Genomic DNA, 13,193 nt, shown 5'->3' with positions numbered 1-13,193 from the left:
ATATAAACTAAATTTTTTATTTTTTTAATTTTTTTCTAAAAAAAAACTCACATTCCAACCACCTTGCAAGTCGTGATGCTCCCTGATCAAGAGAGCACCAAATTTGGTGCTCCTGTTCGTGCTCCCTTGAAGGGCATCGTTTTCCCTAAGGGAACATTTATTTGGTGCTCCTTATGAGGCATCGTGCTCCCAAGGGAGCACCAGATCTAGTTCTCCTTACGAGAGCTCGAGATCTAAGGTGTAAGACTAGATCTCATGCTTTATTGGAGAAATTCGGTTAGATTTGACATTCTAAGGTCAAATCTAATCTCAATATGATAGATCAGTATAAGAAGGAAGCATTAGTCTACTTCAGAAAAAGGAAAAAAGTGAAAAAAAAAAAACATTTTTAAACATTTTATATTTAGACATTAATACCGTTTATATATTTAGAATGAATTATTTATTTGAAAAATTAATAAATTCACTTGTAATTATAATTAAAAAGTGAAAATATCAATATATTTTACTCTTTAATCAATTATAACCCTCTCTCTGCCAAGAGGGGATTAGGTAGTTCATTTAAAATTTCAACATGCATAATATATATATATATATATATACATATTTATATATGTTTGAGTTCCTAATAAGTTGAATTTCCCCTTTGATAGAGGAAAAAAGAAATGTTGCTAAACAAATATATTTGATTGTATTGTATAATCTTTTTGACAGTATTTTGGGTAAAAAAATGTCGTTAAGAAATTTCATATATTAACGAAAATTGGATTTCTATACAATAAACTATTTATAAATTAATATTTTAGGATCATGAAAATTTATTAATTAATCAAGATATTATTTAATTGATAAATTAATAATTTATTAATTTATATATTAATTAATAAAAAATTAATCAATTCATATCTTCTTTATTTTACTTTTCAAAATACTAAATTTAATATATATATTGTGTGTTATGATTATACGAATATTGTCTAATTACTGAATTATGAATTATTATTATTCTATGTGTTTGTTTAACCAAAACGATGTCCATAAATGTAATTAGTTTTATTAAATAGAAGTAACAAATTTTTTCATTTTTGCAACAAACTAAAATTACATTCGATATATACTTAATTAATATACTTCATAAACATTAAGTCAAACAAAAACATTTATAAAAAAAACATACCATGCTACAAACGATAAAACTAAATACAACGATTTCTTTAGATGTAAAAAAGTCAACAATGACAAAATGTGTAAAGCATTGTGTGAGTATAATACAGAAAATCCAAATTGTGTCCAAAAGCAATTGTAACAGTAGGTGTTTGAAAAGTTTAATTTGCTAGTAAACCAAACAACAATATCAAATACAATCAAAATATATTCAAAGCAAAAATCACATTACATAATTTTTTTTTGTAATATGAGAACACTACACTAGAGTTTTTTAATGCAATAAGAAAAGTTAGAAATGAGATATAATGAGACATCAATTTCAAGAAAAAATAAATAATATTGAAGTCATATTTTATAAAATGTCTCTTAATTGAATCATGTATATATATAATTTTGATATATAAAGAGATTATTAATTTATATATCTAGTGAGATCTATGTGTTTTCTTTTAAATGTATTATTTTATAAGTTTAATGAATTATTAATTTATCATATTGATCTCAATCGAAATCGATTAAAAATATTATTTAATCAAAATTATTAATTTATCGAATATAAATTATCAAAATTTTGCTGTCATTTAACTAGTAATTATGGAAATTCTCATATATTTAACTACTAACTTCGATAATCTTCCAAGAAATTTCTGGTGACTGCTTACATGATATTTCATAATCAACCGTGTACATTGTGATTTTGCTTTTTCCTTTCCTTGGCAAAAAAATATAATCAATTCTCTGGTACGGCTATGAGGGGAAGCAACTTGCCCTGTTTTATGTGTGCGTTGGCCTAACACGGAGTCGCAAGTGGAAATATAGGAGCAAAAGATACTATACCAAGTATACACTACAACTCTTCAAAGGAAAAGGGTGATTGTGGATGTCATTAAATAGTATTATTGCCTAGAAGCTTTTGTTGACGCAATACTAAAAGTAAACTTTCATTTGATGCGCATGGTTTTGGATTGGTAGGTTCAAAGTGAATCTACTTTAAATGTTTTAAAATTAAAAAAAAAAGATATTTGTAAAATCAATAGATAAAAGAAATTACCTTCCATCGTGTAACTTAATATTTTTACTACTAAAAACAAGTGAGAAGCCTGTGAATATATTTCTGAATTCTTGGGTAGAGGTTATTTTCTCATATTTGTCCTTGTTTTAGATGGGTTTAGTGGAATTGGTTCAATGGATTGTTGAATCACGATATAAGCAATTCTTAACATTTAGTACCAAAATACTGCTACTATCAAGAATTCTGTGATCAAGAATGCTAGAATTAGAAACATGAAAAGAAATTTTTAATTTCACATATGAAAACAAGCTATTTCCTGATTCATGGGTAATCATTCATCACTAACCCTACAACAATCCTTTGACTTTGTGATAAAAAAAAAAAAGAAATAAGCTTTTTTCAAGAAAGGATGCCCATTCTGCAACATGGGCAATGAGCATTATTCTCTACCCATGGGATCAGGCACCTCGAATGAAACCGATGTGCGCATGGCGGATGAACCAAGATCTCACCAGCCTTGAACCGTTCCAAGCAAATGGCGCACTCTTCCGGATCTGAAGCCTTCCAACTCAACTTGGCCCAACCGAACCTCTTTGTGCCACTCTTCTTTGGTCCAAACACTTCCTTGTGCAACTCCCCTTGTACCATAGATCTCCCATCAACGCACCTCAAACTTTCTTTACTATTTTGCCTGATTTCAATGCCCAAAACAGGGGAGTAAGTGCAAAACTAAAAACTAATTACGCTGTATGTTAGCAAGTAACATAGCAGATATGCTAACATGAACCTGATATAAATATTCTGTTGTTTAGTACCTTGTGGGTTCTGATTTCCTTTGTGTTCTCAGCCTCTCATCTAATCTTTCCTTGGCTTCTCTTGCTACCTCTCCCAGCTTCTCATCTTGATTGGCCTGATTTAATATGCTCCTTCGCTTTATTTTTTCCGAGAAAAACCAAGTCAGTCCCAATTATAATCTCCACCATATATATGGACCCAAAATTACTGTATAATCAAGAAGAAGAAGAAGTACCTGTGAAGAAACAGAGCTATGATGAGTTTCATGGTTGCTTGTATACAAACAAAAAGAGGACCTCCTTGTCAAGCCAATTGCTACCGTGCTTGGTGAATCAGATGCGCCTCCGCTTTGATGGAACCGTCTTCTTCTGGCAGATTCAACACCAGGAAGCATGCCGGCCATTGATGAAAGATATTAATTCTGAAAGAGACTATTAATTAAGATCAGTGTCTTTTATTTGCTATATTCAGGCCTCGGGCATGGTCTACTGTAAACAGATTTGTCTGCCGGTTTGAAGCTACCTGAAACAAGGAGGAAATGAGTGGCTATAAAGAGGAAATACCTGTATAAATAATTGCAAGGAGAAAGGGTACAGAGAAGGGGTTATGATTAAAAAGTGATTGAATCTCTAAAAACAAAGAGAAAAACAGTCGTTACCTCCTAGAGATTACTAGTGGGAGACAGAAGCGGGTCCGTGCCATTGATTGTGGAAGAAACAATCTTTCTCAATCATTTCCGACTTTCATCCTTCATTTGAGAGATGGAAGAAGTATAAGTCTTGTTTCCGTGTAAGAGCTCGAAATATACCCAACAGATTAAAATATTAAGACCGAAAAGACCGTTAGAAAAAATAAGGAAGGGACGAGGAAGGAGGCAAGGTAGCTTCATGCTAACTTACCTTGTACCAGCCGCCCACTAGAACCCCGCACTTGTGTCGGAGGGTAAGCCACGTGACTAACCCGATTCTCACTTTTCTTTACTTGTAAGTGGAATAACTTTTTCCTTCTCAAAATTTGTTTTTCTTTTAGACATTTATTAAAACCTTACTCAATAACCACGTAATTTAAATAACTAGGCAATATTTAACATTTTCAAATTTTCATTTCAAGACATATGCTTTATTTTAGTTAAGTTATTATTTGTTTAAAAGTTATTTTACAGAATAAAAACAAACATAGAACAATTAGATCACAAGAATAGTAGTGAAAGTAGTTCGAAATAAATTATAAGGTTCATAAATATCACTAATATGTTATAGTAAGTTTGACTCGATAATTCAAATATCAAAATAATTAAAAGTTTTTCACTTAAGTATTTTTTTTTTCGTTCTCGAGAAACATGTGATATATTATTAAGTGTCATTAAATTTCACTACGACATTAAATCAAAATATCCATCCACTGCTTAACATATGTAGTGAGCTAACATGTTATTTTCATGTTAAACATATTCTTACATAATCAACTTATTCTTTCCACGATGAACATGTTCTTCTATAAAACACTTGTTTCTTCCCATGATACTTATGTTCTCCCCAAATGTGTTCTTTTCATGACATCTAATAAATACTTTCTAGTTAATCGCATATACTTTGTATGTATAAGAGCCTTAACAATTCATCAAGGGCACTAACAAATTCAATAGATTCCTTCTCAATGAAAGTACATATGAAGTCTTTGTATTATATCAATTTTGTTTAATTTAATCTTTCTATAATATTTTTAATTTAGCCCCCTTACTCTGCTAATTTAGATAAAATTACTCATAATGACTAAATTACACTAAATAACTAAATAAAGAGAATTCACCACCTACCTAAAATATAAAAATACATAAATTTTAAATTAAATACTACCCGAAAACAGCTCAAACTCTTAATTCTTTTTTTGCAAAAAGTACAAACAGCGAATAAATTGATGAAAGAGAATCCCACCAACCACACCAAGATATCATGATTGAGCCATGTAACGACTGTGAAAAGAAAAAGAAAAGAGAAGAGACGAGATGCATCAACCCCACCCCCTCACTAGAATTTTTTTTGTTATTGCATGATATCTCGGCAATGGTCCTACTCATGTGAAGGAAAGAGAGGATGATGAAAGAAAAGGCAACGTTGTCAAGTGACAAAGGATAGTGAAGATTGAGGCAGGAAAAACCATGTAACCCTGGATTATATACTTTATTGGGTCTTTTTATTCTCCAGCATTTTTTTACAGAATAGTGCATTAATTTGCCCATAATCTCATAATAATCCTTTTGATAATTGGGCCAGAAGGGATTTCGACTCATAAACATTTTTATTTGGATCAGACAACAACTGCTGCCCTGGTCATCACTTTGTCTACATTCTTTTGATTCATTTAGCCACAATACTTGATCTGTTTTGTGCGAAATGCTTTTGAATAAACAACTTAATATTGGAGATATATAATAATTATATAAAAATAACCCAAGCTTAGCTTAATAGTTTTTATCATCCTGAAAAGCTAAGATTTAACATTTAAATTCACCTTCACCCTTACCTTGTGAGTTAACATATAAGCAAAAAAATAAGGTTTTGATATTTGTAAATATTAGATTCAAATCCCATACTATATAAATTTAGTAAATTTTATATTGATCTGCATTAATTTGTTTATTTGTCCACTAATTTAACTTTATATTAGTTTGTTAGTTAGTTTGTTTATTCATTGATTTTTTTAATAAATATAACATATAATAATATATATGCAAATTATGTGATTTTATTTAAAATTTTTGTTTGTAATTATAATTTCATAAATAAAAAAAAAAAGCCTTGAAGTTACTGTCAAACTACAAATAATTTTTGTGGGTGCTCCTTATGGGTTTAGATTGGGTTACCAAAAACAATATGTTAACAACTTGAACCAAACCCAAATATTTGTCAATGCGCAACTGGTGCTGGTTGACTGCCCGCCAATAATTTCTAGGCTTGGTTTTAGCCCACTTATATCCTTTGCAAAAGCAAAGAAAAGCACAAAAAGAATTGTGTCACACGTTGGAATTAAAATCTAATCTCGTACTATTTTAAATTTTAAAAATAAAATTTAAATAAATTTATAAATTATAAATATATATTTTTAATTTAAAATACATGCTTAATAGTGGTGGATGATCTAAGTTTGTATTTGCATACCACTTGTCATAAGTCGAATCTAAAACTTAATCTTATTTGGTCTTAAGCTCTAAAAATAAAGTTTAAATAAGCTTACAAATTATAGTTCATATTCTCAACTCAAAAGACATACTTGATAAGTGGTGCAATACTCATATTTATATTTTCAAGATCTACCCTATTTCTTATTTATATGAGATTTGTAACTTGTGTATCAAGCCAAATATTTATGATAAAAATAATTTTACATTGAATAATATTATAAAAAATCATTTTAAATTTAAAAATATATAAAAAATAATAATAAAAAATAATAAATATTTAATACTAATATTTTTAAAAAAATTTATCATTGCCTTATGGTCAATGTAAAATTTTTTTATTTAAATGGTTTTTAATTGTTGGAAAATTTTATTCTTTTAAATCTTAATATATGTTACTAAGAATACAATCATATTTTATTAATTATGATAATTTTAGTAACAAAATAAAATTAAAGTCAAGAAAATTAAATATATGGAAAATAATTATTCGTAAACTATATTATTTATATCATAAACTTATTTGTAAGAGATTTGCAAGCGTGGTTGATATAAATTTCATTTATAGTTGCAAATGTAAAATGATATGTATTTCAATTACAGTACTTAATAAAATTTTCTTTATTCAAATTTTGTAAATTATTTACCGTTTTTATTATTTCTTTTTTTATCTTATGTCTTCATAATTGTTTTAATTATGTTCACAAGGTGGATTGATTTTAAATAATTATTTTCAAACCCTTTTTTCTCATCCCTTTCTTCATTTCTCGATCTGGTGCTGTCATCAACCTTGTCCTTTCCGACGACGACGGGTCCTCCCTTTGTTCTCTTCCCTCTTCGTTTTGCAGCCAATTTTCACTCTTTTTAAAAAACCTTAACATCCCTTGAGATTATTTTCTCTCTCCACCATCGATCCCATCAGGGAAAAAAAAACTTTAATTATATATATAGTAATAAATGTGAAGAAGAAATGTAACATGCAAATTTATCATTTCATATTTTTTATTGTTAAGAAAAGTTATATTAATGTTAATGAATAACATTTAGAGATATTGGTAATCAAAGAATTATTTTTTAAAATTAAATGATCAAAATGGACAATCTCTTTTGAAACATATTTTCTTGTTTTATATCAGAATATCAATATTTTTACTTTTAAAAATGAAAAGAAAATCATAACAATCTCTATAAGATCATAGCCAAAACCCTTGCCTACTAGATAGACATTGATGATTAGTGAGGTTATCAACAAGAACTACTTTGCTTTTGTTGCTAGTAGATAGCTTCTTGATTGCTATCTTACTGCAAGTAACGTCGTTGATTACACTAGAAAAGAAGCAAGCGGTGCACTGTTATTCAACGTGGATTTAGAAAAGCCGTATGATTCCATCGATTGAGAGTTCCTCTATCGAATTTTAAGAAAAATGAGATTTGACAGTCGAGAGAGAAAATGGGTTAAGGGGTGTCTTTCCTCAACATCCATATTGATACTGGTCAATGGCAATCCTAGATCATAGGCAACGGCTACCTAGGTCACCCTTTGTGCGTTCTTTTGTAGCTATCGTCATTAATATAAGATCACTGCCTTTCAAAAAAAAAACTTTTAACTTACCAATATATATGAACTTCGTTATAATATTTCGAAATCATCGCATTTGCTTAGCTAGAAAATATCATTGATAAAACTTCAAATTAATTTCCAAACAAAAAAAAGAGGCATGAATGGAGTGCCCAAAGAATTTCCGAAATCACAAAAAGCATTAACCACTATTATTATCCAAAATTACTGAAAACGCCCATCCCCTTAGTCTCGGAGGTTCAGGTTTCTCCGTTGAAATGATAACCAACCATTTCCTCGTTTCCTTACCATTCGTGTCCTTTTTTTTTTTTTGTAATTTTGCCAAATCCCCCCACTCTATATTCTATTATTCCCTCTCCTTCACCCATTCGCAAAATAACTCCCAACAAAAAAAGAAAAAGAAAAAACCCAAAACCTTTTCTTTTCTCTTTTTTTATTTCTCAAAAGAAAAAAAAAAAGGGGTAGGGCAATGAGCAGCGAAAGAGATCCAACCTCTCCAATTTCTCCGTCATCTCTAAAACAAAAGCTAAAATCTTCTATTTGTCTCCCATGGCTCAGCCACCACAGCCGCCAAGACAGGGCTCCAAGTGCCTCAGCAACACCTCTTCCGACCCCTTCTCCAAGCCCTACGGCTAATAACAACCACAACAACCCAAGGCTAAGCAGGACATTGTCTCCTACGTGTCTTAAGTCCCCGGAGTTTAGAGACAAGTGCCGTAGCTTGATTAACCGCATTGGACACGGTCCTGGTCACCGCCATAGCCACTGCCATGGTTATCACGGGCATGGCCACGGGAGACGACACTCGGCGGATTTTCGATATGATCCGTCAAGTTACGCATTGAATTTTGATGAAGGGTTCAATGATAGCCAACTTGATGAGTTCCCTTCGAGAAACTTTTCTGCAAGGTTGCCACCTTCTCCTACTGCTACTACTTCTAGAGAAATCACAGCTTATACTTGAAAAATAAGATTTAGGCTTTCTGTTGAATTTGCATGGAAAAATGATGGCTTGATGAGGATATAGCGGTAGGGTTTCTTTTTTTTTTTTTTGTTAAAAAAAATTGCTTGCAATTGTATATAATTTTTTTTTCTTCTGGTTTGTTGATTAATCTTTGATAAAAAGTTACTATAAATAAGATGAATCCTTATCTCAATGATGTAAAGAAGATCTTGAAATTTATTAAGTTTTAAGTTTCCAATCCCATCATACCTGAAGTTGATTATATTTTATGTTAATCTGTTAATTTATTTATTAATTTCTTCTATTAAATATAATAATCATCTCATATTTTTTGAGAATTAGATTATAATTTTTATTCATGAATGTAATCTCATAAAAAAAATTTCATAAATTTGTGAAGGTAATTGTTGAAATTAATTAAATATTTAATTATGGAAAAATAAGGGGATATGAATGTGGCTTCCATGGAAAAATGCATAAATTCCAATATCATGAGTTCATGTAATAACTTATGTTTGAGAAAGAATAACGAGACAATCTAGAAGTAGTTTCACATCGTCTTTTTTAATATATATATATATATATATGTGTGTGTGTGTGTGTTATTTTCTTGTAAACTTATTAATGTTAAAAGTTTTGTTTAGTAAGCCTAAATTAACTGTTTTTCGAAAATGAAAATCAGATGTGTCTATATTGTTGAATTGTTGTGCTTCATTCTCTAATTAGTCATTAGTAAACAATGACGGAATCAAGATTTTTAAGTTCGAGGGGATGAAAATGAAAATATAATATTTGAGGGGGTAAAATTATAAAATTGAAATAAGAATGAGTGATTAGAATGAATGTTTGAGAGTGAGAAATGATTAAAAGGCATGGCCGGCAGCCCAGCACACCCAGATGGTTGCCTGATGGAAATTGAAATAACAAGAAAAGCAGATTCCATATGTTTCTCAACTTTGTTTTAGCTAAATGGGGATCTTCTTATCCAAATATGATTTTGCCAGAAAAGGCATTGCCCATTTTGCATAGGCAAACATTATTACCAGCATCAGCATTCCGTACCAAGTTACCATCCTAATAATTGTGTCTGAGTACTAAATTTCAATAATGCAATGAAGCCAATGATACGTGGAAACAATACAACGGATATGTGTAAAATACGTGTCCGAAGGTGGCCCAAGGCTTCAACCTTTTGATTGAATTTAAGACACTAGAAATTATATTGATGATATACATGGGTTTGTATGCTCCAAAAATGGGCCCTGGCTTTATCTTGTGTTAACAAGTACCCTAGGATTTTACCCAAAACTCACTCATCTACTTGCATAGGTTCTATCACTCAACTCAAATTAGCTGTAAGTATACTAAGGACGTGTCCGACTTTCTTATTTGTGAATCAACAATGCATGTACTAGATATGAGATTTTATAGAAATAGTCTTTCATCTCAATTACTTCATTACCCGACTATTCCCAGGATAATTAATGCGTTGGGAATGTTGCACTGCGGGTATGGATGATTCACGATTGAATTGCTGTTGAACTCTTATACACATGGTTTTCAAATGAAGAGATTATTCTTTAAACTTAAAGAATCAAATCTCTTAATTGACGTCAATGAGATAGAATTGGTTTCAATCAACACTATCTCTAATCGGTAATAGTTTCATACTTCTCATAGTGCTAACAATTTTATCACTTGATAAAGGTTTAGTAGGAGGGTTCGCTAACATTTAACATGTAAGAAAATATTCTAGATTCACCTTAGCTTTCTTTGCAACAATTCTCAAATCTCACATGATTATATCTCCAAGCAATATGCTTGCTATTGTTTGAAAATCTCTCAATTTTAGTGTTGTAAATTACAGTATGATTGTCACAATACAAAGCGATTGGTCAATTCGTAAGAGTAACAAAACAATTGTTAGTTGAGGAAGGGGGTTCACAATATTTTTGCACAAGTGGTGCATCTCAAGTTGCATTTTGAGTCTGTTAGTAGCTCGATAAGGTTGCTACCGGTTAACATCTCTCTTAAGATTCGTATGTTCCTTGTCGTATCTCTAGATTCATTTATGAAAGAAGGTTTTATTTTTTTCACTTGAAGATCCATAATATCAATTATCCTGCAATTTCTATATTTACACACTATGTTCTACTCAATATAATGAATTTTTTTACTTTGCCCTAGCCTCACACTAAAGGAACCTCATTTGAATTTTTCCAAGTTTGTTTTTTATTCTTATGGGAATTTAGAACCAAAACATGAAGAAATGGGGAGGCTCACTAGAAACGACCTCAAAAATGTCACTACCCCTCACTCGAGAACAACTTAGCTTTCCACCCAGCTAATTTTACCTCAAACCTCTTAACAACCACCGATTTCCAAATCTTCAGGGAGAGTTGATTTGTCCCAAATGGGAGACCCAGGTATGTATTTGGAATGCTTCCCACCCTACAAGAGATCAAATCAACCCAAACACCAACCAGCTGCATTTCAATTCTAATCCCAATGAGATTACTCTTCTTAAGTTGATCTTGAAGCTCAAAATGGCCTAGAAATATCTTAGAACTCTCATCACATTCGTCAAACTTTAAGGCTTAGGATAGTGGAAGATCACAGTGTCATTTGTATACTGTAAACGCAAAGTTTTCAACCCTTAATCCCTATTAAGATACCCTTGCATAAATCAACCTTCTTTGCCTTATACATCCTACCACTAAACACTTCTGTTTCAATCTTAAACAGAAATGGTGACAAGGGCAGCATTATCTTAATCCCCTCTGCATTTTAAGTTGCCTTGATTAATATTAAACCTTTATGCATTTTCTTTATTCTTTCTCTTTCTTTCTTACAAATAACACACACATATACTCTTATATAAATGTATTATAAAATTATTATTAAGAGATATACATATCTAATATACAACATCAATAGTATAAATCTTCAATAAGAGATTACATCAAATTTCAACCCAAAAAAAAAACCTAAAACCTAATTAAGTAAGTAATGGTTCACCACAGGACCTTAAGAGCAAGATTTGCTCTTCCCCGTAACCTAAGGTCTATGTTGCTCTATTTTATTTTTTATTTTTTGAAATATTCGTGTTCTATACATATTTGACACAATGATTATGAAATTCTGACTTTTAAATATGAAAAAAATAAAAAAAATTGAACATATTCCATATGAAACACATATTCAAGTCCTAAAACGCACCCAAAATCCAAAGCCGAGTAACATTAGGGGTGTGCATGGGTCGGTTTCAGTCGGTTTCGGTCGGTTTCGGGTCGGTTTTTCGTCAAAACCGATCAAAATTTTTTGAGATAAAACCGACTGAACTGCAATGATATAAAGTCGGTTTCGGTCAGTTTTTTAGAAGGTCGGTTTCGGTCGATTTTTGATGATGAGATCAATGGGTTGACTTAAGTTGACTTGGGCTAAAATGGGTTGAATTGGACTATGATCTATGGGCTAAAATGGTTAAAGATTAATGGGTAACATTAATTTCAATGGGCTAAAATACCAAAAGATCCATGGACTAAAATGGTTAAAAATATAATGATATTAATTTCAAATTAATTTTTTGTTAAATAATTTGATTTTTTTTCGTTTAACATGGGTAGTTATATAATAAGCTTTATATAATAAATAAACATTAGTTTCAAAAGTTCTATAATTAAATATGATCACAAAGAAATTAGCATTAGTTTTCATATAATAAATAAACAAACAAGAGTTCCACAACTTAAAGCTTGATGACATAAATTACTAAATTCCAAAAATATGAATCTCCAAGGCTCCAACTTCAATTTGTAATGATTTTGCAGAACATGCTCCTAAAAATATTAAAAGTAAATATATAATTAGTCTAATTATTTATGGTAAGATAACCTAAAGGAATTATAAATGTAATATAAATATTGCATAATACCTAATGATAACATTACCTGAAAATATTAGTCCGACTCAGGCTCAGACTCAGCTATTGTCTCCAACGCAATATTAGCCAACTCTAAAGAATAAAATAACAAATATGGTAAATTGATTTTTGACAAAGCAAATAAATTGAATTATAAATAAAATTATAAAATAAATAAAATATTTACCAAAATCAAGTTTATCAAGCTCGTCCAAATCATCTTCAATCAAATCCGGATCACCACGTGCCAATCCACGTAACCAATCTTGGGCACAAATAAGTGCTTGCACGATCTTAGGAGTCAAAGAACTCCTATATGCATCAAGCACACGCCCACCGGTACTAAAAGCAGATTCCGAAGCAACTGTTGATACGGGAACAGCCAATACATCACGGGCAATAGCAGCAAGTACAGGAAACCTAAACTGATTAAGTTTCCACCACATGAGAACATCAAACTCATCATCATCGAAACCCTCATCATCCACAGGCTCAGATAAATATTTTTCCAATTCCGTTTTCAGCTCATTTGATCCAGTGTTTAACCGGTGCTTCTTGAACCTATCCAATCTTTTT

The 13,193-nt window shown here is 30.9% G+C and overlaps 3 protein-coding genes across 3 annotated transcripts in view; 1 reads left to right on the top strand and 2 right to left on the bottom strand.

Moving 5' to 3' along the window:
* Positions 1-2,443: 2,443 nt before the first annotated feature.
* On the bottom strand, positions 2,444-3,789 carry LOC110411286 (RING/U-box superfamily protein). Its single transcript, XM_021421369.2, has 4 exons — positions 3,633-3,789; positions 3,210-3,496; positions 2,995-3,110; positions 2,444-2,870 (listed from the first exon to the last, which is right to left on the bottom strand). Exons 2-4 carry the CDS (start codon positions 3,375-3,377, stop codon positions 2,579-2,581), a joined length of 576 nt encoding a protein of 191 aa, XP_021277044.1. The 5' UTR covers positions 3,378-3,496; positions 3,633-3,789; the 3' UTR covers positions 2,444-2,578.
* A 4,398-nt stretch (positions 3,790-8,187) lies between these two features.
* Positions 8,188-8,790, top strand: LOC110411571 (uncharacterized). The gene has a single exon (XM_021421793.1). It carries the CDS (start codon positions 8,201-8,203, stop codon positions 8,693-8,695), a length of 495 nt encoding a protein of 164 aa, XP_021277468.1. The 5' UTR covers positions 8,188-8,200; the 3' UTR covers positions 8,696-8,790.
* A 3,644-nt stretch (positions 8,791-12,434) lies between these two features.
* Positions 12,435-13,193, bottom strand: part of LOC149527524 (uncharacterized) — a 2,037-nt gene continuing 1,278 nt past the window's right edge. Inside the window, exons 3-5 of the mRNA XM_089782566.1 lie at positions 12,805-13,187; positions 12,646-12,710; positions 12,435-12,534 (exon numbers count right to left, since the gene is read on the bottom strand). Of these exons, the coding sequence (XP_089638692.1) occupies positions 12,655-12,710; positions 12,805-13,187 (439 nt within the window). The 3' untranslated portion in view covers positions 12,435-12,534; positions 12,646-12,654. The remainder of the gene's footprint in view (positions 12,535-12,645; positions 12,711-12,804; positions 13,188-13,193) is intronic.

Source organism: Theobroma umbraticum, unplaced genomic scaffold (genome assembly GCF_002168275.2).
Source record: "Theobroma umbraticum cultivar Fairchild unplaced genomic scaffold, ASM216827v3 scaffold_56.0, whole genome shotgun sequence".
NCBI classification, from domain to species: domain Eukaryota; kingdom Viridiplantae; phylum Streptophyta; class Magnoliopsida; order Malvales; family Malvaceae; genus Theobroma; species Theobroma umbraticum.
Note: the sequence above shows the minus strand (reverse complement) of the source record. Positions and strands in the feature narration are given on the sequence as shown.